Here is a 24,185-nt window from a genome sequence, read left to right as displayed (position 1 = left end):
TCTTCTAGCTTCAAAAATAAGAAAATTACAGCCGTTTGAAATTTTCATGTAAAATAGGACCTAAAAACAAATGTTGTTAAATAAAAGGGTGAAGAAAGCGAAAATTGACTTTGACTTACTTGAGGTCGGAAATTCATTATCAAACAGGGGACTTGCACAAATTTTTTTAGCCATCTAGCTCTAATAGGAACTGAGATAATATGGGGGAGGGGGGGGGGCGTTCAACGCACCTACCCCCTCGACCGATTAAGGTGCGGCAAGGGGCCCGACTGTTAAGGGTTAAGTTGTTTATTACTCATGGAGGAGCTGGCAGCGTTCAGGTAAAACTATGATTTATAATACAACAAGGTACAATACATCTCTATAGCCAAGTTCTAGAAATGTAAGTACGTCATTTTATTCTGCTCATTAAGTTTAGGTACTGTACAGTACAAATGTTAAGGTTAGTCCCACCTTTTGATTTTGAGATTTGGTTTTATTTGTGTTGTCATCGTTATCAAATATTTCAGATGTGTACGGTTTTGTGCTGTTTGTGATCTACTTAACATTCAAAATTATCAAAACTATGTTGTGTTTCATATTTGGATTGTGTTCTAAGTCAAAACTTCTAACTATAAATAAAATGAAAAATAAAATCAATTAAAGGGGTAAATTTGCAGCCTACTCCAAGGCTTAATTACTCCCTGCTATGCAATTTTTAATATGGTTATGTATATTTAATAATTAAATGTATTGCATTAGTTAATAAATTGTATTCTATTCTAAAGTCTCAATAAACAAATAATTGTATTCTAATAAATTCTTTTGTTATTTTATTTAAATGAATAACATTTATTACTAATTATTAAATTTTACAAACTAAAACTCCTTTAGCAACAGGAGAACTTATAACAACAGTATCTCCAAACATGTTACCACCAGAAACCTTAAAAGAAATAAATAAATTTCGATCTAATGTAATTTTTTATTATTATTGTCAAATACGTTACAAATATATGTTTTATTTTTAGTAATGTGGTATTTATGTAAGTGTCTGTTAACTGTAGGTACTACTAAATAGATTGGGATAATAGCAGATAATTCACTTTCCCTCTACTGAACCTCATGTACACCAAAACTCCTTTAACCCCCCCCCCCTTTCTCCATCTCCGTTCTTTTATCATAATTTTAAAAAAATGCATTGAATTAGATGTTGAAGATTGAATTCAAATTGAATTAACCTGACATAGTTTTGTTCCATCATGCATAACAACGTCCTTAGTTTTCCACTCCCCATCCTCTTGATAGGCCAGGGACAGGCCTCCTGGCACTGCTATGTCCTAAAGGAAAGATAGCTTATTACAACACTTATTTAAAACCCCCATGATCAAAGCTCTGGCCGACCTATGGGGGTCCAACTGTAGAATGAAAAAGGAAAGGGAAAAAAAATTTCTTGGGGGAATTTCTCTTTGGATGATGGTGGTACTGTTCCCAAAAATAGTTATAAACCTTTCCTGGCATTATGAGAAGCTATATTGTAAAGAATAACCTTTAAGATTCAGCGGTTAGATAGATCACAAACAATCAGAGAGACTTTTAAAGGATTGTACAATTTACCTCTCCATCTAGCCTTTTGATGGCACTGAGCAAATCTGGCATTGTTCCCATCATCAAACTTCCTAATTTGCATCAATTTATCAAAAAAATCAAAATAAACACATTTTTAAAGATTAGTAATTCATTTTTTAGGAAAAAGCTTTATTAAAATTAGGGTATGTCCGTTTAGCTCTATTCATTAATTTGAATATGCTAGAATTGTCCTATTGATTTCAAACTTTGCATGGTGGTTCTTGTAACAGTTATAAACGATTTAGAAAGTCCATACTTTCATTCAGAACAAGCTTAGATCAACTTTTTGACAACAATTTTTTGTATTATATAATTATTATAATTATCATCTAATTTTTGGAATATTGATTTCAAGAACAAAAGAGTACAATATTATAAGCGAAGTCCTTATATGTAAGAATGTACAATTTGTTTAGACCTGAAAATTTATATTCTAAAAATTGTTTATGTTACTTTGTCATACGGTCTTTGTAACTTGTTGAAAAAACAAACCTGAAGAATAATCAAAATCCACATTATCAATTACAAATGGTACTTCAATCCATGATTCAAACTCTAACCAACCATTTGCCTATACAAAAATGATTTAAAAATCTAATATATTGATCAAAAGTAGCAAAGATAGTCTAAATGTCTCAAAATTATTCTTAAATACAGTTTGAAATTTCGTTTACGTTGAATGCGAAAACTGCAATATCATAAGTGACATAACATTTTTAAAACCTTTTTCTATGTTTCTATTCGTATTCAAAATAGAATGAAGCTCTTTATAGTGCCAATAAAAATCTACGTCATATTTTAATAGTCTATTATTCATATTAGAAATATGGGGAATAGTCCCTTCCGTGGCAACGCCCCTTAATGGGCGATTTTTTGTATTTTTAAAATGGCTTTTTATAGTTTAATTTAAGTTAGGTTAGGTTATATCGGGTTAGGTGATTGCACCCACAGGGTTAAGCAATTCGCCCCACAGGGTTAGAGCCCCCCGCAGGGGCTAGAAATAGGAGAAAAGCTACTGTGAAAAATACGAAGAATCGCCCCTTAAGGTGCGTTGCCACGAAAGGGACTATATCCGAATTATGGACTAATATAACGTATTTTTTATAGGCACTATAAAGAGCTTTAAATAGAATATATATTTTTGCTGTGCTGAACAAAATCTTCCTTGTTATTACAAAAAATGTATTGAAATGTCTACCTCGGGTTTCATAATTCCAATTTTCTTTTCATCAACATCCACAACAAAATATGTTGAGCCATCCAGGTTTTTAGTTATTCCATTTGCACCAACAAATAGTCTATCAGTTGCTTCTTCACAGGAATTCTACAAAAAATAACAAGGATATCAATTTTTTTTTAAAGGAGTGCTTCATAACCGAACAAGAAGATAGGTTTGTGAAAGATATATATTTCATTTAACTCTGTTTTTAGTAGTGAAGCTACTACATATTTCACTTCGGCTGTCCGTCCGTCCTTAATGCTATGGGGAAAACAAGATTTACTCAACTGCTATTAAAGCTAGAATTTTCTTTTCAGCATTCCCATTAGCATGGGTCATATTTGAGTATATAATAGCAAACGACTGCTTTAAAGCAGCTCTTTAACCACGTTTTAAAAAGATTTCTACATGTCTCAGTTGCTTTTGGTCAAATATTTGAATTTTTTGTGAATAAGAGTATCAAAATTAAATTGTGTTCATAGATCAAAGGACATATAGATTTATTTTTGATTTTCACAATTTTTTTTTATTTTGTCTGCTGCTATGTGAGATTGATTTCGGATTCTTAGAGTCTAGAAAAATATATCCCCTCCTCCTATTTTTTAAACTTTTTTGTTGAAGCTACAATTGAAAGTGACCTCTAGGGACGCAGCCGCTAGTAGTTAAATGTAGAACCAACCTTATTTAAATCACATCTATAAACTCTTGTCCAGTGTAATCCCAGCAGAGCTATGAGAGGAAATACAACATTGTTCATTATTTTCTCATACACAGAGGCTGGATTTAGTTTGCCATGCTCAGGTGTTGATACTGGATTCCATCTTAACAAAATTACCAATATTTTTATAATTAGAATGTATTTCTTTTGCATAAGCATCCTTATTCCTTATGTCAAGATTGAATTTTTCTTTTCTGTATTTCAATTGTTCTCAGAAAAAGTAAGTCGACGCTTCGAGGAAAACTGTTTCTTAATATTCTAAAATTATATTTGTTAACCCAATGGATTTAATATTACTTTGATCATACACCAGATTTTCATGTAATCTAATGAAGTGAAATTTGTAGCTGGCAATAATAAGGATTCCCCCCTTACACCCTCTTTACCCATTCCCTTATTGGATGTCTATGTACGAGAAACCTAAATTGACGACAATTTATCTCCTTTCTTTAATTTTAAGATTTCGGAGAATCTTATTCCAAAGCAGAAAAGTATGCACCATCGAATGAACATTGCAAATCTAAGAAAATTATAGAATTCTGTTTTAAGGTACATACTTTTACTTTTATGTATATTCACGGTAACAAAAAATCTTACTCTGTGACATAAAATTCATTTCCATCAATTCCTTCAATCACATCGTTTATTCCATATCTAAAATAAATTTACTTTTATCAAGTTTTAACAAAATAAGGATGACAACATCCATGAAATTGAAGCACTGAAGCAATATGATAAATGCAGAGTTTCATAACTGAATAAGCAGATAATAAATGTATAAAATCTAAACAAAATTGTAAGTAGAGTGGGTAGATGGGTCTGGGTTTGACATTTTTTGAAACCAAATCTAAAAGTAAAAGGAACCCAACTAAAACAGAGTTACAGCATTTAAATTGGCATGCCAGTTGCTTTAAAGAGATGTAATGTGGAACTGTGAAGATACGGCGTTTCCCGCCGTATTTTTTGTCGTGAAAAATTAAACAATTTTGAATCATTTTAGACAAACATATTTCTTTTCAGAAGAAGTGTCAAGTTAAAAATTGTGAAAATAAGTTGTCACAGGTGATTAAAAAAAGTCTATTTTGGCGAGAAAGGCAAAAAATGAACGAAAAGAGCTAACCTATACGGACGGACGGACCAACACTAATTATGGAAAAGCTTTGCTTTAAAAAAAAATACTTTTCGTTAAAATCTTATGTCAATTAAATCTTCATTACAAACAAAGATTTAATTAAATTCTATAGTAAAATACCTAAAATTTAAGAAAATTTGATCCTAAATGATAGTTTACTTGATTGAAATAAATAGAAGAAAAATAAATAGAAGAATAAGAGAAAATTATTACAATTAAAATTATTTCTTTTTATTTTACCTCGGAAAGAAGTCTGATTTAACTGTCTGTATATATGTTAATTTAACTGGCGTTGAATAATCAATCTTAAAAACCTTAACAATTTTAAAAGATAAATAACACACTTTAAAAGCAAGGTTGCGGATGCAAGTACAGTTAGGAGGGTGAAATCATTTTTATAAAAGCAGAACTATGATCTAGGATTACGGATTTGCTCCTATAAAAAAGATAATCTGTAATACCATTTCCCCCTGTTTTGGTAAGATATCATCACCAAGAGAGGCAAAATTGGAATGGTAGATTACAAAAATCATATCGGCCTTGATGATATCATTACCAAGAGAGGGGAAATTGGAATCATACATTACGTATTTTAGAGGGTCAAAACCGAAATCTTAGAGTATATTTCTGCTTCTATAAAAATGGATTCAACCCCCTAACTGAAGTATGTTCATTTAATTGGCGTCGAATAACTAACAAATCTTTAAAAATCTGTTGTGTTTTGCTTAAAAATAGAAAGATAAATAAAGAATATTTAACTTAATTCACATTTTTGGAAAAAATGACAATTCTACTTGCACCTTCCTCTAGAGACCTTGCATCCAGGGAGGGAGAAACAATTTGTCTGTTTATTACACTAGTCCCCAGAGGTTTATAACAACGTTTTCTTATTCGTTGGCTTTAAAACTTTTCTTGAATTTTGATTGATTGCTTCATTAAGTTGAGTGTCAAAACTTTTCACTTTTTCCACTAATTGTAATCACAGAAGGGATAATTTTGTGTATCATTTTTGGGAATGTACATGAAATTATCAACTATGTTCTTATCCCTTTAGTTACAGGGAGAGTGATTTTTGCCTACAATGTTTTAAACCACCTCAAATCAAGTAAAATGGATATTTTGCTAGAAACAAAAAAGAACTTATGCTAGAGGTTACATCTAAAAGCAAAAAATTTTTATGTAATCCTACCTCAACAGATGATAAAGGTCCTTGATGGTTGACTGCATAAAGTTGGTCTGTTTTATTTGATACATAAATTCCATGCACTAAAATAGTAAATATGAGATTCAAATAAGGACAATTATGTCACCAAGCAATCAACATCACAAATAACACAAGAACGTATTTCACAGAGAAATTGTCAATAAATTCTTCACAATCTTGTTTTAATGTAAAAATGTATTTTAAATCTTTATTAATAAGAATTATTTTGATAACCCTAAAAGTAAGTCAGCTGCCAAGGAGGGAGGAGACTTTGGATACTAATCCCCAAAGTTTTATAATAACGTTTTTTATTCGTTGGCTCAACAACTTTGGGGACTTTTCTAAAAAATTTTTTGTTTGGGTCATTACATGTCATGTACAACAATTTATCCATTGTCTTATCCCTTTAGATCCATGGTCAGATATGCTACTTAAAGGGTAAAAACAGACATTTGGAAAGTTAGAAAATAAATTACTCTGCAAGGGTTGGTCAGGATATCCTTGGATCTGGAGTTTGACAGGTTCAGATTTTACATTCTTCATATCAAGTATCCAAATACCACCAGATCCTAAAAGAATTATTTTCTTAATTCTTTACAATGAATTAGTTATGATCTTGTAAATTGTCTTATACAATTTTCTCTTCTATAAAGATTTATATTAGGTTAGTCATTGTTAAATATGGGTTGGGAAGATATTAAAGTAAAAGAAGAGAGGGAGGCATGAGCTATATATAACTCAGACAACATTGTAGGGATTCTACCCAATTTTGTTTTTGTTCTTAGAAATCAGCTAATAGGGTTGGAAATATAAACATAACTGTGTCCCTAATCGAAACAGAAAGCAATTTGCTTGCATACAAAAAGGGTTTCCACCGCTTGGGCCAGGTAGTTGTCATAGTTTAGTTATAAATTTATTAGGAAGAGAACAAACTTTTAAAGATTAATTACATTAAAAATCATTCCTAAAGTAAAAAGAAAAGATAATATTTAGACACGCTATAAAAACATAGGGTCGCTATTGCAAGTGAAAAGAGTTAAAAAGTTGTAAGTAAAATAGTATTTCTTCTTTTGTTACATCCATGTCAAAAAGCTAACTATGATATTATTAATACCTGCAGCCGCACTACCCTGATTAAGTAAAAAGATAACTATGATAATATTAATAATTGCGGCCGCACTACCCTGATTAAGTAAAAAAGATAACTATGATAATATTAATACCTTCGGCCGCACTACCCTGATTAAGTAAAAAGATAACTATGATAATATTAATAATTGCGGCCGCACTACCCTGATTAAGTAAAAAAGATAACTATGATAATATTAATACCTTCGGCCGCACTACCCTGATTAAGTAAAAAAAGATAACTATGATAATATTAATACCTGCGGCCGCACTACCCTGATTAAGTAAAATATCCAGGCCTCCAGTTTCTCCAATAAACATGAAGGAATTCTTGCCAAGGCACAGGTCTTCTGGTCCTACCATTGATCCCTGAAAATAGGTAATGGTAAGTACAAGAGTAATGCCTTGGCCCATAACCGAGCTTAACACAGTATTCAAAATCTTTTATTTCAGTTATAAGCAGTCGCAGTCTTTATTCTTTTTTTATTAGCCATTCTTTTATTTCATAATTCAATTTGAGATTTCAAATAAATTTTTAGCATAATATGCTCATGTTTCAATAATCAATTTGAAATATCTTTGTATGAACAATCATGTAAATCTCATATATTTATTAAAATAAACAATTTGAATAACATTATATCATGATATGAAACCAAAATGTTTAGATTTATAAACAAGTGTTAATTTGATAGATTTTATTTTGATGCACGTACAAAAGCAGTGGATATTAATCATATATTCATTTTTTACTACAGGAAAAAAGCTTTCTAAATTGCCGTCCATATTCATTTTTGAATTTCTTCTGCAAATTATTTTGAAAAGCTTAAGATTCCAGAATTTAGATAAGGAAGGTAAATATCTCAACACTTAACTTCAACAACAACAAAAATTACTTCAACACATTACCTTTAATTGACAATTTTGATCCTTAAATTTCATGTCAGGATAAACTGTTAGCAGATTTTTCAACCTAAAATAAATCATATTCATAATAAGAAAAACAAGGATGACAACATCCATAAAAGCGAAGCACTGAAACGGTAGGACAAACGGACATTAACACTTGTATAGTGTTAGAACTTAATAATTATCATAATATAAATTTATAAGAGTCAAAGCAAAATTGTAAGTAAATTTGTTGTAAAACTGCTTGATACAGGATAATTTTTATGGACATACTTACATTTTTAGGACTTGATTATAGAGTTGCTTCGCTTATTACATTATACTTTGTTGTCCCAGGAATCAATATACCAAAAATCAGATCAATCCGATGATTTGATCACATAAAAATTTGTTGTTAAAAAAGTAAAAAAATCAACATGTTTAAAATGGACGTACGGACATTTTGGTAATGATTATAGAGTTGCTACGCTTTCTAAATCGTACCTAACTACTAAAGTAATCACCATGCAAAATTTGAAATTGATAGCACAATTCTAACATGCCTAAATTAACGGAAAAAGCTATCCGTTACGGACGTACGGACGGACGTACGGACGGACCGACCCTAATTATAGAAAAGCTTCGCTTTTAAAAAATATGCATCTGTATTATATAGCTCTGCTGCGCTGATTAAAGAATCATCTAATTCCAATCCGCTAACAGCTCTTGCGGCATTTAGAAATCCGCGGCTGAACTTACTCATTGACAAGGGCCCTTCAGCATATTTTTAACAGTCAGCCTAAATCTTTTATTGATGCAAAGATGTTAAATTTAGTGATACAGGGGTAGGTCAATCAAATGTAAAATTATTGACAATAACAGAACTTGTTTAAAACCTTTGTGAGCAGCACCCATAGCATCTAGGAGCTCTATTTGGAGAGCTAGAGGGCAAAAAATAGCCAAAAAAACATCTCAAGACTTAAATCTGGAAATAAAATAGACTAAAACCTTCGTGTGACATATGTGAAGCTTCCCTTAAATGGAGAACTCAATCGGTACAGCAGTTATTGAAATCTTAAGCTACAGACAACAAAAACCTTACCAATTTATATAATAGGATAATAAATTTTGTATTTTAACCTACCTGATACCTCTATTAACCAGAAAAGCAGTGACAATCACTCCTGTAATCAATTTATTTAACGTCATCGTAGACAACATACTTGATTCTACAATATAAACAAGGATAACAACATTTATAAGAGCAAAGCCATTAAATTTTGGGATCTTATGTGATTAAATTTTAGGTTATGTGATAACTAATCAAGATTGATAGCAATTTAAATTTAGTATTATATCTTTATAGTAGATTCAAAGACATATAAAGATCCAACATTTGTTGGTAACAAATCCTATGATTGCATGAATTTTTTTGGTAGTCCTATCCTAACTGTAATATACATGGTAATACGTTTTGGAGCAAGGCATTGCTACTCTCAGTATCAATGTCCCGAATCTGACATAGGTAAGTATAACTTTAAGCGGCCTGGGTTTGTGATTCTGTTTGGCTCAAGATTCAAAGCAATCATCTGTCTAACGATGATGCGCGCACAGATATATAATTCTAATAGTATATTTCAGCCAAAGAAACAAACATAATAATCTGAAGAATATTTGATTCACAGCATCTGTTAGCTGTATAGTATAAAAGATTATCAAAAGATTGAAATTTTATACATAAATTGCGTTAGAGTTAACTTAATTTACAAATGAAGAATGTTCACAACTATATTAACTTTAATAAAATATGTTACTAAACAAAAATTATTACTTTTTTGGTATTGATATGCATCATATAATAGATTAAAACCAGTTTTGTTAAAATTGTTGTTTATTTTAGGATTTTTAATTTAATTTAATATTTGAAAAAATATCTGTAATACAATGCTATGCATGATTTTTCAGTTATGAGATCCGGTTTTAATCCATCGGGTATTACTCGGTTTCTAAGACATACTAGAATGTATACTAACAACCTGTACACAAGCTAGGGATAAAGGGATACAAAATGTAAAAAAAAAAAATTATTATTGTTAATATTTTTTAAATTCTGTCCTTAGTTGTTCATAGGAGTAGTAGGTTTATAAATTAATTAAACTGACATTGTTCCTTACCTCCCTGGCAACAGGGCAATGTTCATAATGTTCTTAAGTGATAACACATATAGAAAACAAATATATACATACATATGTATAAGTAGAGAAAAAAATTATTTTTTATAAAATATTTTAGTTTTGAAGTTAAAATTAAAACAAGGAGGATAATATCCATAGAGGGATGTCAACTGGTAATAATTGAAGAATCAATTAGGTTGGAGGGAAATCATGAAACCTTTTACATACATTTTTTGATGTTTTAATATTCATTGTTTTGTAGTATGACTTAGAGACCGATTGAACAAGTAAATAATATACTGTATGCTCATTGCTATACGGAATCTTCACAGAAAAAAACCCGTCTATTTTAATTAGCAGCAGAGAAAATCATATTTCCTTCAAAGCATTATTTACACTTGGACGGACGAAAAAAAGGAAATAGTAAATTATAGAGAAGCTTCTCTTAAGTGGCGTTTTGATGAAAGAGGGGAGAGAACATTCTTTATTTAAGTACAATTTTCATTGAAATTGGGCAGTTAAAACATGCAATGTCTGATATCAAACAAGGATAAAATCAACTAAACAAAATGTTTTGAATTATCAATGCTTTGCAGTACCCATATCTAGAGAGAGAACAACTAAATATTTGCTTGAACATCATTTTATTTTTTATTTATAGAGTATAATTTTATATCTTACTGATTAAAACCCTCCTTTATTTTATAATACATGTAAATATTATTAAATACATTTTTTTAGTCAGAATTGTTAAAACATCCAAATGTTAACCCTTAACAGTTGGGGGGGGGGGGGGGCGTTGAACGCTCCCTCCTCCGGTTTTTTCTATCTCATTTTCTGTGTGTGAAAGATAAAGAGCCCAAACTGTGTGACTTTTTAAGTATGGGTATGATACATAATTGAGAGTTGGATTTTTTTGGAATATCTCCATCCTGGCAGGCACAGGATGCCAGCAAAACTGGCAGGGTCATCCAGGTAAACAAAGCATTTTATATAACCAAAATACTAAAATTAAATACAGATGTTTAAGTCAATTTCAGGTTCCAGGTATGATCCTGCAGGTCCTGATCCTCCAGGTCTCCAGAAATCTCAAAAAGGCTCCTGTGATCGAAATTTTGGACTTAGAGACTTCAAACTTTAAACTTAAGCTTTTCTTATATGTCTACACATTATATTAAAATTTCATAAAGATCCGCCGCCGTTTTTCCGTAGACCGCCGACTGCGGCCGCTGAAATTTATATTTTGATATTTCTAATATAAAATTTACATAAAGATAAACATTTTCTGGAAAAAAATTCTTCTAGCTTCAAAAATAAGAAAATTACAGCCGTTTGAAATTTTTATGTAAAATAGGACCTAAAAACAAATGTTGTTAAATAAAAGGGTGAAGAAAGCGAAAATTGACTTTGACTTACTTGAGGTCGGAAATTCATTATCAAACAGGGGACTTGCACAAATTTTTTTAGCCATCTAGCTCTAATAGGAACTGAGATAATATGGGGGAGGGGGGGGGGGCGTTCAACGCACCTACCCCCTCGACCGATTAAGGTGCGGCAAGGGGCCCGACAGTTAAGGGTTAAGTTGTTTATTACTCATGGAGGAGCTGGCAGCGTTCAGGTAAAACTATGATTTATAATACAACAAGGTACAATACATCTCTATAGCCAAGTTCTAGAAATGTAAGTACGTCATTTTATTCTGCTCATTAAGTTTAGGTACTGTACAGTACAAATGTTAAGGTTAGTCCCACCTTCTGATTTTGAGATTTGGTTTTATTTGTGTTGTCATCGTTATCAAATATTTCAGATGTGTACGGTTTTGTGCTGTTTGTGATCTACTTAACATTCAAAATTATCAAAACTATGTTGTGTTTCATATTTGGATTGTGTTCTAAGTCAAAACTTCTAACTATAAATAAAATGAAAAATAAAATCAATTAAAGGGGTAAATTTGCAGCCTACTCCAAGGCTTAATTACTCCCTGCTATGCAATTTTTAATATGGTTATGTATATTTAATAATTAAATGTATTGCATTAGTTAATAAATTGTATTCTATTCTAAAGTCTCAATAAACAAATAATTGTATTCTAATAAATTCTTTTGTTATTTTATTTAAATGAATAACATTTATTACTAATTATTAAATTTTACAAACTAAAACTCCTTTAGCAACAGGAGAACTTATAACAACAGTATCTCCAAACATGTTACCACCAGAAACCTTAAAAGAAATAAATAAATTTCGATCTAATGTAATTTTTTATTATTATTGTCAAATACGTTACATATATATGTTTTATTTTTAGTAATGTGGTATTTATGTAAGTGTCTGTTAACTGTAGGTACTACTAAATAGATTGGGATAATAGCAGATAATTCACTTTCCCTCTACTGAACCTCCTGTACACCAAAACTCCTTTAACCCCCCCCCCCCCTTTCTCCATCTCCGTTCTTTTATCATAATTTTAAAAAAATGCATTGAATTAGATGTTGAAGATTAAATTCAAATTCAATTAACCTGACATAGTTTTGTTCCATCATGCATAACAACGTCCTTAGTTTTCCACTCCCCATCCTCTTGATAGGCCAGGGACAGGCCTCCTGGCACTGCTATGTCCTAAAGGAAAGATAGCTTATTACAACACTTATTTAAAACCCCCATGATCAAAGCTCTGGCCGACCTATGGGGGTCCAACTGTAGAATGAAAAAGGAAAGGGAAAAAAATTTCTTGGGGGAATTTCTCTTTGGATGATGGTGGTACTGTTCCCAAAAATAGTTATAAACCTTTCCTGGCATTATGAGGAGCTATATTGTAAAGAATAACCATTAAGATTCAGCGGTTAGATAGATCACAAACAATCAGAGAGACTTTTAAAGGATTGTACAATTTACCTCTCCATCTAGCCTTTTGATGGCACTGAGCAAATCTGGCATTGTTCCCATCATCAAACTTCCTATTTTGCATCAATTTATCAAAAAAATTCAAAATAAACACTTTTTTTAAGATTAGTAATTCATTTTTTAAGAAAAAGCTTTTCTAAAATTAGGGTATGTCCGTTTAGCTCTATTCATTAATTTGAATATGCTAGAATTGTCCTATTGAGTTCAAACTTTGCATGGTGGTTCTTGTAACAGTTAGAATCGATTTAGAAAGTCCATACTTTCATTCAGAACAAGCTTAGATCACCTTTTTGACAAAAAATTTTTGTATTATATAATTATCCTATCATCTAATTTTTGGAATATTGATTTCAAGAACAAAAGAGTACAATATTATAAGCGAAATCCTTATATGTAAAAATGTCATTCAACAGTATCCTGTATTTAAGTAATTTTTCATCACATATACAATTTGTTTAGACGTAAAAATTTATATTCTGAAAATTGTTTATGTTCCTTTGTCATGCGGTCTTTGTAACTTGTTGAAAACACAAACCTGAAGCATAATCAAAATCCACATTATCAATTACAAATGGTACTTCAATCCATGATTCAAACTCTAACCAACCATTTGCCTATACAAAAATGATTTAAAAATCTAATATATTGATCAAAAGTAGCAAAGATAGTCTAAATGTTTCAAAATTATTCTTAAATACAGTTTGAAATTTCGTTTACGTTGAATGCGAAAACTGCAATATCATAAGTGACATAACATTTTTAAAACCTTTTACTATGTTTCTATTCGTATTCAAAATAGAATAAAGCTCTTTATAGAGCCAATAAAAATCTACGTCATATTTTAATAGTCTATTATTCATATTAGAATTATGGGGAATAGTCCCTTCCGTTGCAACGCCCCTTAATGGGCGATTTTTTGTATTTTTAAAATGGCTTTTTATAGTTTATTTTAGGTTAGGTTAGGTTATATTGGGTTAGGTGATTGCACCCACAGAGTTAGAGCCCCCCGCAGGGGCTAGAAATAGGAGAAAAGCTACTGTGAAAAATACGAAGAATCGCCCCTTAAGGTGCGTTGCCACGAAAGGGACTATACCCGAATTATGGACTAATATAACGTATTTTTAATAGGCACTATAAAGAGCTTTATAGAATATATATTTTTGCTGTGCTGAACAAAATCTTCTTAGTCATTATAAAAAAATGTATTGAAATGTCTACCTCGGGTTTCATAATTCCAATTTTCTTTTCATCAACATCCACAACAAAATATGTTGATCCATCTAGGTTTTTAGTTATTCCATTTGCACCAACAAATAGTCTATCAGTTGCTTCTTCACAGGAATTCTACAAAAAATAACAAGGATATAAATTTTTTTTAAAAGGAGTGCTTCATAACCGAACAAGAAGACAGGTTTGTAAAAGATTTATATTTCATTTAACTCTGTTTTTAGTAGTGAAGCTACTACATATTTCACTTTGTCTGTCCGTTCGTCCTTAATGCTCTATTTACTCAACTGCTATTAAAGCTAGAATTTTCTTTTCAACATTCCCATTAGCATGGGTCATATTTGAGTATATAATAGCAAACGACTACTTTAAAGCAGCTCTTTAACCACGTTTTAAAAAGATTTCTACATTAAGATATATAAGTTTTCCGGAATTTTAAAGTTAGGGGGAGATTTGAAATCTGCATCAAATTTTAAGGATTTTTTATAAAATTAGTTTTTTCTATAATTCTTTATTTAAAAGCGGAAATGCATTTTAAGTTAATTAATTTTGGCATCTGTGATTGGTGGATTTAAAAAATCTGCGCTCTGATTGGATGTCGTACATCATTCAACCAATTAGAGCGCAGGTAGTTTAAAATCCACCTATCCTATTGGTCAAAATTAATTAACTTAAAATGCATTTCCGCTCTTAGATAAAGAATTATAGAAAAAACGATTTTTATAAAAAATCCTTAAAATTTGACGCAGATTTCAAATCTCCCCCTAACTTTAAAATTCCGGAAAACTTATATATCTTATTCTACATGTCTCAGTTGTTTTTGGTCAAATATTTGAAAATTTTGTGGATAAGCGTATCAAAATTAAATTGTGTTTATAGATCAAAGGACACATAAATTTATTTTTGATTTTCACAAATTTTTGATTTTGTCTGCTGCTATGTGAGATTGATTTCGGATTCTTAGACTCTAGAAAAATATATCCCCTCCTCCTATTTTTTAAAACTTTTTTGTTAAAGCTACAATTGAAAGTGACCTCTAGGGACGTAGCCGCTAGTAGTTAAATGTAGAACCAACCTTATTCAAATCACATCTATAAACTCTTGTCCAGTGTAATCCCAGCAGAGCTATGAGAGGAAATACAACATTGTTCATTATTTTCTCATACACAGAGGCAGGATTTAGTTTGCCATGCTCAGGTGTTGATACTGGGTTCCATCTAAACAAAATTACCAATATTTATAATTTGAATGTATTTCTTTTGCATAAGCATCCTTATGTCAAGTTTGAATTTTTCTTTTCTGTATTTCAATTGTTCTCAGATAAAGTAAGTCGACTCTTTGAGGAAACTGTTTCTTAATATTCTAAAATTATATTTGTTAACCCAATGAATTTAATATTACTTTGATCATACACCAGATTATCACGTATTCTATTAAAATGAAACCTGTAGCTGGCAATAATAACAATTCCCCCCTTACACCTTCTTTACACCTTCTTTACCCATTCTCTCATTTCTTATTGGATGTTTATGTACGAGAAACCTAAATTGACGACAATTTTTCTCCTTTTTTTTAATTTTAAGATTTCGGAGAATCTTATTCCAAAGCAGAAAAGTATGCACCATCGAATGAACATTGCAAATCTAAGAAAATTATATAATTCTGTTTTAAGGTATACAGGGTGCGGCACATAAATCCGGACTTTTTTAAAACGGCCATAGCGTCAAAACTACTCGACCAATCAGAACGTTTAAACCCACTATAAAAAGCTTAGGTAATGACCTTTTAGCACAAAAAAATCTTTGAACGAAAATGGACGTGTATTCCGAGCTGGCCGCGCATATGTTCAGCAAGGCAGATTCGAAATGCGCAGGTGGTTTAATCTTGATTCTCGACTAGGGTCCACTAAATCTGACCTCAGCCCATCTGTAGGTGAGGTAGAGTTATTTTACTTGCTGGAAATATTGTTAGATACACAAGTAAGACACTTGAAAAGACTAGAGCTCTCTATCTAAAATGGCTTGGCCGTAGTACTCCAGCAAAGTGAAATGGAGCAGATTTTGAGATGTAAAAAACGTCAAAAACAGTGAAAAATTGTGAATATTTCTCGGTTCTCGATTTCAGGGACACATATGGAACTTAAAAACTCATTTTAGACTATGGGTTGCGCTGACAACCCTAGCTGAATCGTTATGCCGATTCCAGAAAGGTAAAAAACGTCGTTATAGCTCAACTGTGGTCCAAATGAGAGCCTCCGTGTCTAAGGGTAGCTCGAAAGTTGGGTTAATTTGGATCCTGCGGTTACTCACATTCCTATGGAAATGTGGCCTCCCAGCAGCCTGATCTTAATTCAATGGACTTTTGGGCCTACAGCTACTTTGAAGCATGCACCAATACACGTGCCCATATCACAAAGACCTCTCTCATTGCCACTATCAAGGAGAACTTCGCCAGCTTGGACAGGTTCATTTTGACCTGGGCCTGCCGGCGGTTGAGGAAGCGAGTAGAGGCGGTGAATGAGACTAGCAGCCATTTTTTTAAATAACCTAATAGTCAAATACCTATTTTGCCTCTCAGTTTTTAAAATTCAATAAAATCTTTAAAATTGACGATTTTATGTTCATTTGTTTAAAAATTAGAAAAAGTCCGGATTTATGTGCCGCACCCTGTATACTTTTACTTTTATATTCACGGTAACAAAAAATCTTACTCTGTGACATAAAATTCATTTCCATCTATTCCTTCAATCACATCGTTTATTCCATATCTAAAATGAATTTACTTTTATCAAGTTTTAACAAAATAAGAATGACAACATCCATGAAATTGAAGCTCTGAAACAATATGATAAATGCAGAGTTTCATAACTGAATAAGCAGATTATAAATGTATAAAATCTCAACAAAATTGTAAGTAAAGTTGGTAGGTGGGTGTGACACTTTGAATTTGGCATGCAAGTTGCTTTAAAGAGATGCAATCTGGAACTGTGAAGAAACGGCGTTTCACGCCGTATTTTTTTTTCTTGCAAATAAAAAACAATTTTGAATCATTTGAGACAAATATATTTCTTTTCAGAAGAAGTGTCAAGTTAAAAATTGTGAAAATAAGTTGTCACAGGTGATTAAAAATTGTCTAATTTGGCGAGAAAGGCAAAAAATGAACGAAAAGAGCTAACCTATACGGACGGACGGACCAACACTAATTATGGAAAAGCTTTGCTTTAAAAAAATCACTTTTCGTTAAAATCTTATGTCAATTAAATCTTCATTACAAACAAAGATTTAATTACATTCTATAGTAAAATACCTAAATTTTAAGAAAATTTGATCCTAAATGATAGTTTACTTGATTGAAATAAATAGAAGAATAAGAGAAAATTATTACAATTAAAATTATTTCTTTTTATTTTACCTCGGAAAGAAGTCTGATTTAACTGTCTGTATATATGTTAATTTAACTGGCGTTGAGTAATCAATCTTAAAAACCTTAACAATTAAAAAAAAAAATTTCAAATAAAAAAAGACGTATAGCACACTTTTAAAACAAGTTTGCGGCTGCAAGTATGTTCATTTAATTGGCGTCGAATAACTATTAACTAACCAATCTTTAAAAATCTGTGATGTTTTGCTAAAAACAGAAAGATAAATAAAGAATATTTAACTTAATTCACATTGGAAAAAATGACAATTCTACTTGCATCTTCCTCTAGAGACCTTGCATCCAGTGTGGGAGAAACAATTTGTCTGCTTATTACACTAGTCCTCAGCGGTTTATAACAACGTTTTCTTATTCGTTGGCTCAAAAACTTGAATTTTGATTGATTGCTTCATTAAGTTGAGTGTCAAAACTTTTCACTTTCTCCACTAATTGTAATCACAGAATGTGTAATTTTGTGTATCATCATTGGTAATGTACATCAAATTATCAACCATGAACTTATCCCTTTAGATTAAAGGGGAGTGATTTTTGCCTACAATGTTTTAAACCACCTCAAATCAAGAAAAATGGATATTTTGCTAGTTACAAAATTAGAACTTATGCTAGAGGTTATATCTTAAAAACTAAAAGCTTGCTGTAATCCTACCTCAACAGATGATAAAGGTCCTTGATGGTTGACTGCATAAAGTTGGTCTGTTTTATTTGATACATAAATTCCATGTACTTAAGTAGGAAATATAAGTTTTAAACAATTAAGTCAGTAAGCTGTCAACATCACAAATAACACAAGAACGTTTTTTACAGAGAAATTGTCAATAAATTCTTCACAATTTTGTTTTGATGTAAAAATGTATTTTAAATCTTTATGAATAAGAATTATTTGATAACCCTAAAAGTAAGTCAGCTGCCAAGGAGGGAGGCGACTTTGGACACTAATCTCCAAAGTTTTATAGTAACGTTTTTTATTCGTTGGCTTCAAAACTTTGGGGAATTTTATCAAATTTTGATTGTTTGGTTCATTAAGTTAAGTGTCCATATGTTTCAATCACTGATTGTAATATACTAAAGGGGTAATTTTTGTGTTATTGGGAATATACAACAATTTATCGGCCATTGTCCATAAGATCCCTTGTCTGATTTTAATTAAGGGTAAAAACAGACATTTGGAAAAGTAGAAAATAAATTACCCTGCAAGGGTTGGTCAGGATATCCATGGATCTGGAGTTTGACAGGTTCAGATTTTACATTCTTCATATCAAGCATCCAAATTCCACCAGATTCTAAAAGAATTATTTTCTTAATTCTTTACAATGAATTAGTTATGATCTTGTAAATTGTCTTATACAATTTTCTCTTCTATAAAGATTTATATTAGGTTAGTCATTGTTAAATATGGGTTGGGAAGATATTAAAGTAAAAGAAGAGAAGGAGGCATGAGCTATTTATAACTCTGCCCACAAGGTGGGGATTCTAACCAATTTTGTTTTTGTTCTTAGAAATCAGCTAATAGCGTTGGAAATATAAACATAACTGTGTCCCTAATCGAAACAGAAAGCAATTTGCTTGCATACAAAAAGGGTTTCCACCGCTTGGGCCAGGTAGTTGTCATAGTTTAGTTATAAATTTATTAGGAAGAGAACAAACTTTTAAAGATTAATTGCATTAAAAATTATTCCTAAAGTAAAAAGAAAAGATAATGAAGACACGCTATAAAAAGCATAGGGTCACTATATTGCAAGTGAAAAGAGTTAAAAAGTTGTAAGTAAAGTAGTATTTCTTCTTTTGTTACATCCATGTTAAAAAGCTAACTATGATAATTTAATACCTGCGGCCGCACTACCCTGATTAAGTAAATTATCCAAGCCTCCAGTTTCTCCAATAAACATCAAGGAATTCTTGCCAAGGCACAGGTCTTCTGGCCCTATCATTGATCCCTGAAATTATGTAAAGGTAAGTGCGGGGGTAATGCCTTGGCACATAACCGAGCTTAACACAGTATATATTCAAAATCTTTTATTTCAGTTACCAGCAGTCGCAGTCTTAATTTTTTTTTATTAGCCATTCTTTTATTTCATAATTCAATTTGAGATTTCAAATAACATTATCATGTTTAAATAATCAATTGAAAAATCTCATAGACTTATGAAAATAAACAAATTGAATAATAGTATATCATTACGAAATTTTAACGTTACGAAATCAAAATGTTTAGATTTGATAAATAAGTGTTAATCTGATAGATTTTAGTTTTGATGTACGTACACGAGCAGTGTATGTTTATCAGGGCTCTGCAGCCGCGACTAAGCCTTCAATCTAAGCACGTTGTAATGCTTTGAAAAAAAGTAAATAGCGCCATTTTTGGGCATGTTTAGGTTGATTTTTTAAACTCAAATATCTTTTGACACATTACCTTTATTTGACAATTTTGATCATTAAATTTCATTTCAGGATAAACTGTTAACAGATTTTTGAACCTAAAATGAATGCATATTAAAATTAATGATACAAGAATATGACAATGGACGAAAAAATAATGATAATAAAACAATAGTTATTTCTTGCATTGTACTATAAACAGCTTTTTGCGGATATAAAGTGTACAATTATAAGAAAAAAAGTTTTTTTTAGTCCCGAGATGCAGAAGTCACGGGCTTAGTTCCTTCTCTCTCTTTGTTTTTTTTGCAATATTTAGCTACTTAATCACTAGTTGCTTCTCCCCTATCCTCTAGAGAAAGGCGGGAGTGGTTAGGAATATAGCTTAAAACCATCCCAGACATTTGTAATACTTTTCTGAAAAGTCCTACAATTTAGGACCAGTATTTTTCGAGATCTTTAGCTTCAGACAATAACTTACTTCTATACATTTTTTGACAGCGTTTTGCCTCTAGTAACTAGGGTCTTTGTTTACGAAGGGCTCAAAATAGCCTTAAACCATCCCTGCACTGAAAAAATAAAACAGTCTAAAACCATCCTGAGATCTATTTGAAGCTTCCCTAAAAATGGAGAACTTAATCGTTTAAGGTACAGACAAAAAACTTACTAGTTTATATATTACTAGCGGCTTCGCTCCTAGCCTCTAGGGGCTTCGCCCCATGAGGTAATTTAAAAATTAAAAAAAAAATTTTTACGTCTAAGGCTCCCAAAAAAAAATTTTTTTAAGCAAAAGGCTAAAAAGGGGGATTTTTTTTTGGGGGGGGGGGGTTGGGGATGTCCCACTCTCCAAGAAAATAGTCTAAAACCACCACAGGACCAGTATATTCCCATAACCCTTACAGATCGGGGGGGGGGGGGGGGGGGGCTCCCCCCATCTAGTTTTTTCAATCTCATTTTTTTGTAGGTAAGATGAAGAGCTGTGACTTCATGACTTTTTAAGTTTAGTAATTATACGTCGGCAAAAGTTGATTTTACTAGGATATCTGTGTCGGTTGTGGTGTCCGGTCAAAGTCGGTTGGGTGGTACCAAAATTAGAAAAAATTATAAATAAATCTTAACTCTACATTATGACTTTTGTGTATAAGGTAGAAACCTAAATTTTTGGAGGGGAATACTAAGATATCAAAGACCTTCTGAGAAAAGTGTTGTTATAACCGTTTGACTGCTCCCTGACCGACTTTATTACCGATTTTTGTCCGGATTTTACTAAAGACATATATCATGAATATCGTGGCTTCTATTACTAATTTTTTTGGTAAATCCTTGAGCAGAAATAAACAGATAAAAATAATAATTGGCGCCGCCAACCGCCGTTTTAAAAAAAAGCTGCTAAGGAGCAGTCTGACCGCTATGACTAGAAAAAGTAATTTTCTCTAAAAATACACATGAACAACAAGAAAAAAATTTTACTTCTTTATCTGTAACAGGAGCCGAGATAGAGGGGGGGGCTCTTGGAGCCCCCCCCCCCCCCCACCCCGATCTATTAAGGTGGGAATTGGGGCCCGATCTGTAAGGGTTAACAGTAGAATCCGATCGATTAAGTGGTTACCAAGGGACAGACAGACGGTCAGATGGACGGACAGACAGATAGACAGACATCAAGCTACTTTGTATTATAGATAATAAATTTAGTTTGTTTAACTTACCTGATACCTCTATTAACCAGAAAAGCAGTGACAACTACTCCTGTAACCAACTTATTTAACGTCATCGCAGAGGACGACATACTTGATTCTACAATATAAACAAGGATACCAACATTTATAAGAGCAAAGCCATAAAATTTTAGGATCTTAAACAATAAGTGAAGCATTTGATTAATAACATCAATGTGATTAAATTTTAGGTTATGTGATAACTAATCAAGATTGACAGCAATTCAAATTAAGTATTATATCTTTATAGTAAGTTCAAAGACAAATGACAATCCAACATTTTTAGGTAACAAATCCTATGATTGCACGACCTTTGTATGGTAGTCCTGGTAGTGCGAATGTGGCGTTTGTCCAAAATTATGGTATGGAGATCGCTCTTCTATGAGTACTACTAAAAACCTATTTTTACTGCAATACACATAGACATTCTCATCGGCGGTTCGTCTATTTAGAATGCTTATCCCTCTATTCCCACAAGTATAATACGAATTTGGTTGAGCTGGTGGTAGCTCAACAAAAGATATATTGCTTTAATCTAAGAATAAATGGTTGGTTTTGATATTCGATCAGAATTATATAAGTATATTAAGTATTAAGGAAGGAAAATGTTTTTATAAAGTGTATTTACATTACAAGTGAATAAGTTAAGTATGAAAATATTTACAGGATAAGTGTTAAAATCATAAGTAGTGTAGGACAGAAAAGTCCCAAGCATTGAATTGTGCTAAGTGTTAGAATTCTAACATAAGGCCTAAGCTCAATTCATGCTAAGTACTGAGGGTCCTAAATTTAAACTACAATGCATGCCAAACAACTAAGTCATTACCTTTTAAAGCCAGAAGAACTTGATGGTAGGAGAGTCAATAAATAACTAACTTATTTTAAGAGGTGCATGCTATAACATCAACTTATAATAAGGATCTAAGTGTTTGTCTGTTTAATAAAATGTCTGTATGTTAACTTGTGATGTAAATCAGGCATGGTTGTAGGCATACATACTTGTACTAAATGGTTACATGATTACTTTAACAATAAACATAATGTCTTTAATAAACATATAATATTAATGAATCACATACAATTTACCATGAATAGGCTAACATTACCCATATATGGTATTATATTGGTAAAGATAGGCCTATGAATGCATAAAAAGATACAAATAATGCCTCGGGCCTAGCTAAAGTAATTGTGTCTCGTGCCTGAGTTTTACTTGATAATTACTGGGGCACGTCAATCAAATATTTAGATTCTACTCTTATATAGTGTTAACTTTATATCAAACATAGGTAGATAGTCTGGATGCGAAGCATTTCTGTAAAAGTCTTATTCGTACGTTCAAAGAGTTTGAAAATTGGGGATCGCATCTCCAGTCCTAACTGTGCATGGTAATAAGTTTGGAACAAGGCATTGCTACTCTCAATATTAATGTCGCGAATCTGACATAGCAGAAACAAGGTACAACTATCAGTGGCCTTTGTTTATGATTCTATTTGGCTCAAGATTCAAAGCAATCATCTCCCTGACGATAATGCGCGCACAGACATATAATTTTGAGAGTATAGCCTAGCTCACAAAAGACATAGGTCGACCTCCGGAAATTTTAGGTCGACCTGAAGAAGATTTATGGTGACCGATTTTATAGAGGCATTTGTTAGTAGTACTTGTTTAGGTTGATCTGACCTACAGAATAAATCGGTCGACCTCTAAAAGTTGTTTGCACTAGGCATATATTTCAGCTAAAGAAAGAAAAATAATAATCTGAAGAATATTTGATTCACAGCATCTGTTAGCTGTATAGTTTCAAAGACTATCAAAAGATCGATATTTCATACATAAATGGCGTTAGAGTTTACTTAATTTAAAAATGAAGAATGTTCACCACTATATCAACTTTAACAAAATATGTAACTAAACAAAAATTATTACTTTTTTGGTATTACTATGTATGGTAGAGATAATACGCATCGTATTATAGACAGCTTTCCGCGGATATCAAAATGAAAAATTGTAAGATTAAAACCAGTTTTGTTAAAACTGTTATTAATTTTATGATTTTGGATTTATTTAATATTTGTGAAAATTGTCTGTAATACAATGTTATACATGATTTTTCAGTTATCAGAACCGGTTCTAATCCACAGGATATTACTCGGTTTCGAAGACATACTAGAATGTATACTAACAACCTGTACTCAAGCTAGGGATAAAGGGATACAAAATGAAAAAAAAAATATTTATTATTGATAATATTTTTAAAATGCTGCCCCTAGTTGTTCATAGAGGAAGTAGGTTTATAGATTAATTAAACTGACATTGTTCCTTACCTCCCTGGCAACAGGGCAATGTTCATAATGTTCTTAAGTGATAACACATATAGAAAACAAATATAAATACAAAATTATCTATTAATAATAGAATATTTTAGTCTTTGAGTTAAAATCGGCTAAGGATGCT

General features: G+C 31.7%; 2 protein-coding genes across 2 annotated transcripts; both read right to left on the bottom strand.

Annotated features, from left to right (window-relative positions):
• Positions 1-795: 795 nt before the first annotated feature.
• LOC145314362 (serum paraoxonase/lactonase 3-like) lies at positions 796-10,481 on the bottom strand. The gene is made up of 13 exons (XM_080154244.1): positions 9,042-10,481; positions 7,919-7,982; positions 7,270-7,378; positions 6,358-6,450; positions 5,867-5,943; positions 4,918-4,991; positions 4,143-4,199; positions 3,507-3,648; positions 2,807-2,932; positions 2,101-2,179; positions 1,597-1,658; positions 1,221-1,319; positions 796-925 (listed from the first exon to the last, which is right to left on the bottom strand). Exons 1-13 carry the CDS (start codon positions 9,116-9,118, stop codon positions 845-847), a joined length of 1,140 nt encoding a protein of 379 aa, XP_080010370.1. The 5' UTR covers positions 9,119-10,481; the 3' UTR covers positions 796-844.
• Positions 10,482-12,136: 1,655 nt separating this feature from the next.
• On the bottom strand, positions 12,137-21,804 carry LOC145314361 (serum paraoxonase/lactonase 3-like). The gene is made up of 13 exons (XM_080154243.1): positions 21,720-21,804; positions 20,051-20,114; positions 19,466-19,574; positions 18,828-18,920; positions 18,287-18,363; positions 17,614-17,687; positions 16,913-16,969; positions 15,278-15,419; positions 14,194-14,319; positions 13,511-13,589; positions 12,967-13,028; positions 12,592-12,690; positions 12,137-12,294 (listed from the first exon to the last, which is right to left on the bottom strand). Exons 1-13 carry the CDS (start codon positions 21,797-21,799, stop codon positions 12,214-12,216), a joined length of 1,143 nt encoding a protein of 380 aa, XP_080010369.1. The 5' UTR covers positions 21,800-21,804; the 3' UTR covers positions 12,137-12,213.
• Positions 21,805-24,185: the final 2,381 nt, after the last annotated feature.

Source organism: Acartia tonsa, chromosome 3 (assembly GCF_053477335.1).
Source record: "Acartia tonsa isolate MP-2025a chromosome 3, ASM5347733v1, whole genome shotgun sequence".
NCBI lineage: Eukaryota > Metazoa > Arthropoda > Copepoda > Calanoida > Acartiidae > Acartia > Acartia tonsa.
This window is presented reverse-complemented; position numbering and strand designations above follow the sequence as displayed.

Excerpts from the sequence above, each read along its gene's own strand:
- LOC145314362 (XM_080154244.1), bottom strand. The coding sequence starts at position 9,118 with ATGTTGTCTACGATGACGTTAAATAAATTGATTACAGGAGTGATTGTC. Across the intron at positions 7,983-9,041 it reads CTGGTTAATAGAGGTATCAG|GTTGAAAAATCTGCTAACAG; the intron begins GTAGGTTAAAAT and ends GATTTATTTTAG. Across the intron at positions 2,180-2,806 it reads TTGGAATTATGAAACCCGAG|GCAAATGGTTGGTTAGAGTT; the intron begins GTAGACATTTCA and ends ATTTTTGTATAG.
- LOC145314361 (XM_080154243.1), bottom strand. The coding sequence starts at position 21,799 with ATGTCGTCCTCTGCGATGACGTTAAATAAGTTGGTTACAGGAGTAGTT. Across the intron at positions 14,320-15,277 it reads ATAGATGTGATTTGAATAAG|AATTCCTGTGAAGAAGCAAC; the intron begins GTTGGTTCTACA and ends TATTTTTTGTAG. Across the intron at positions 12,295-12,591 it reads ATGGAACAAAACTATGTCAG|GTTTCTGGTGGTAACATGTT; the intron begins GTTAATTGAATT and ends ATTTCTTTTAAG.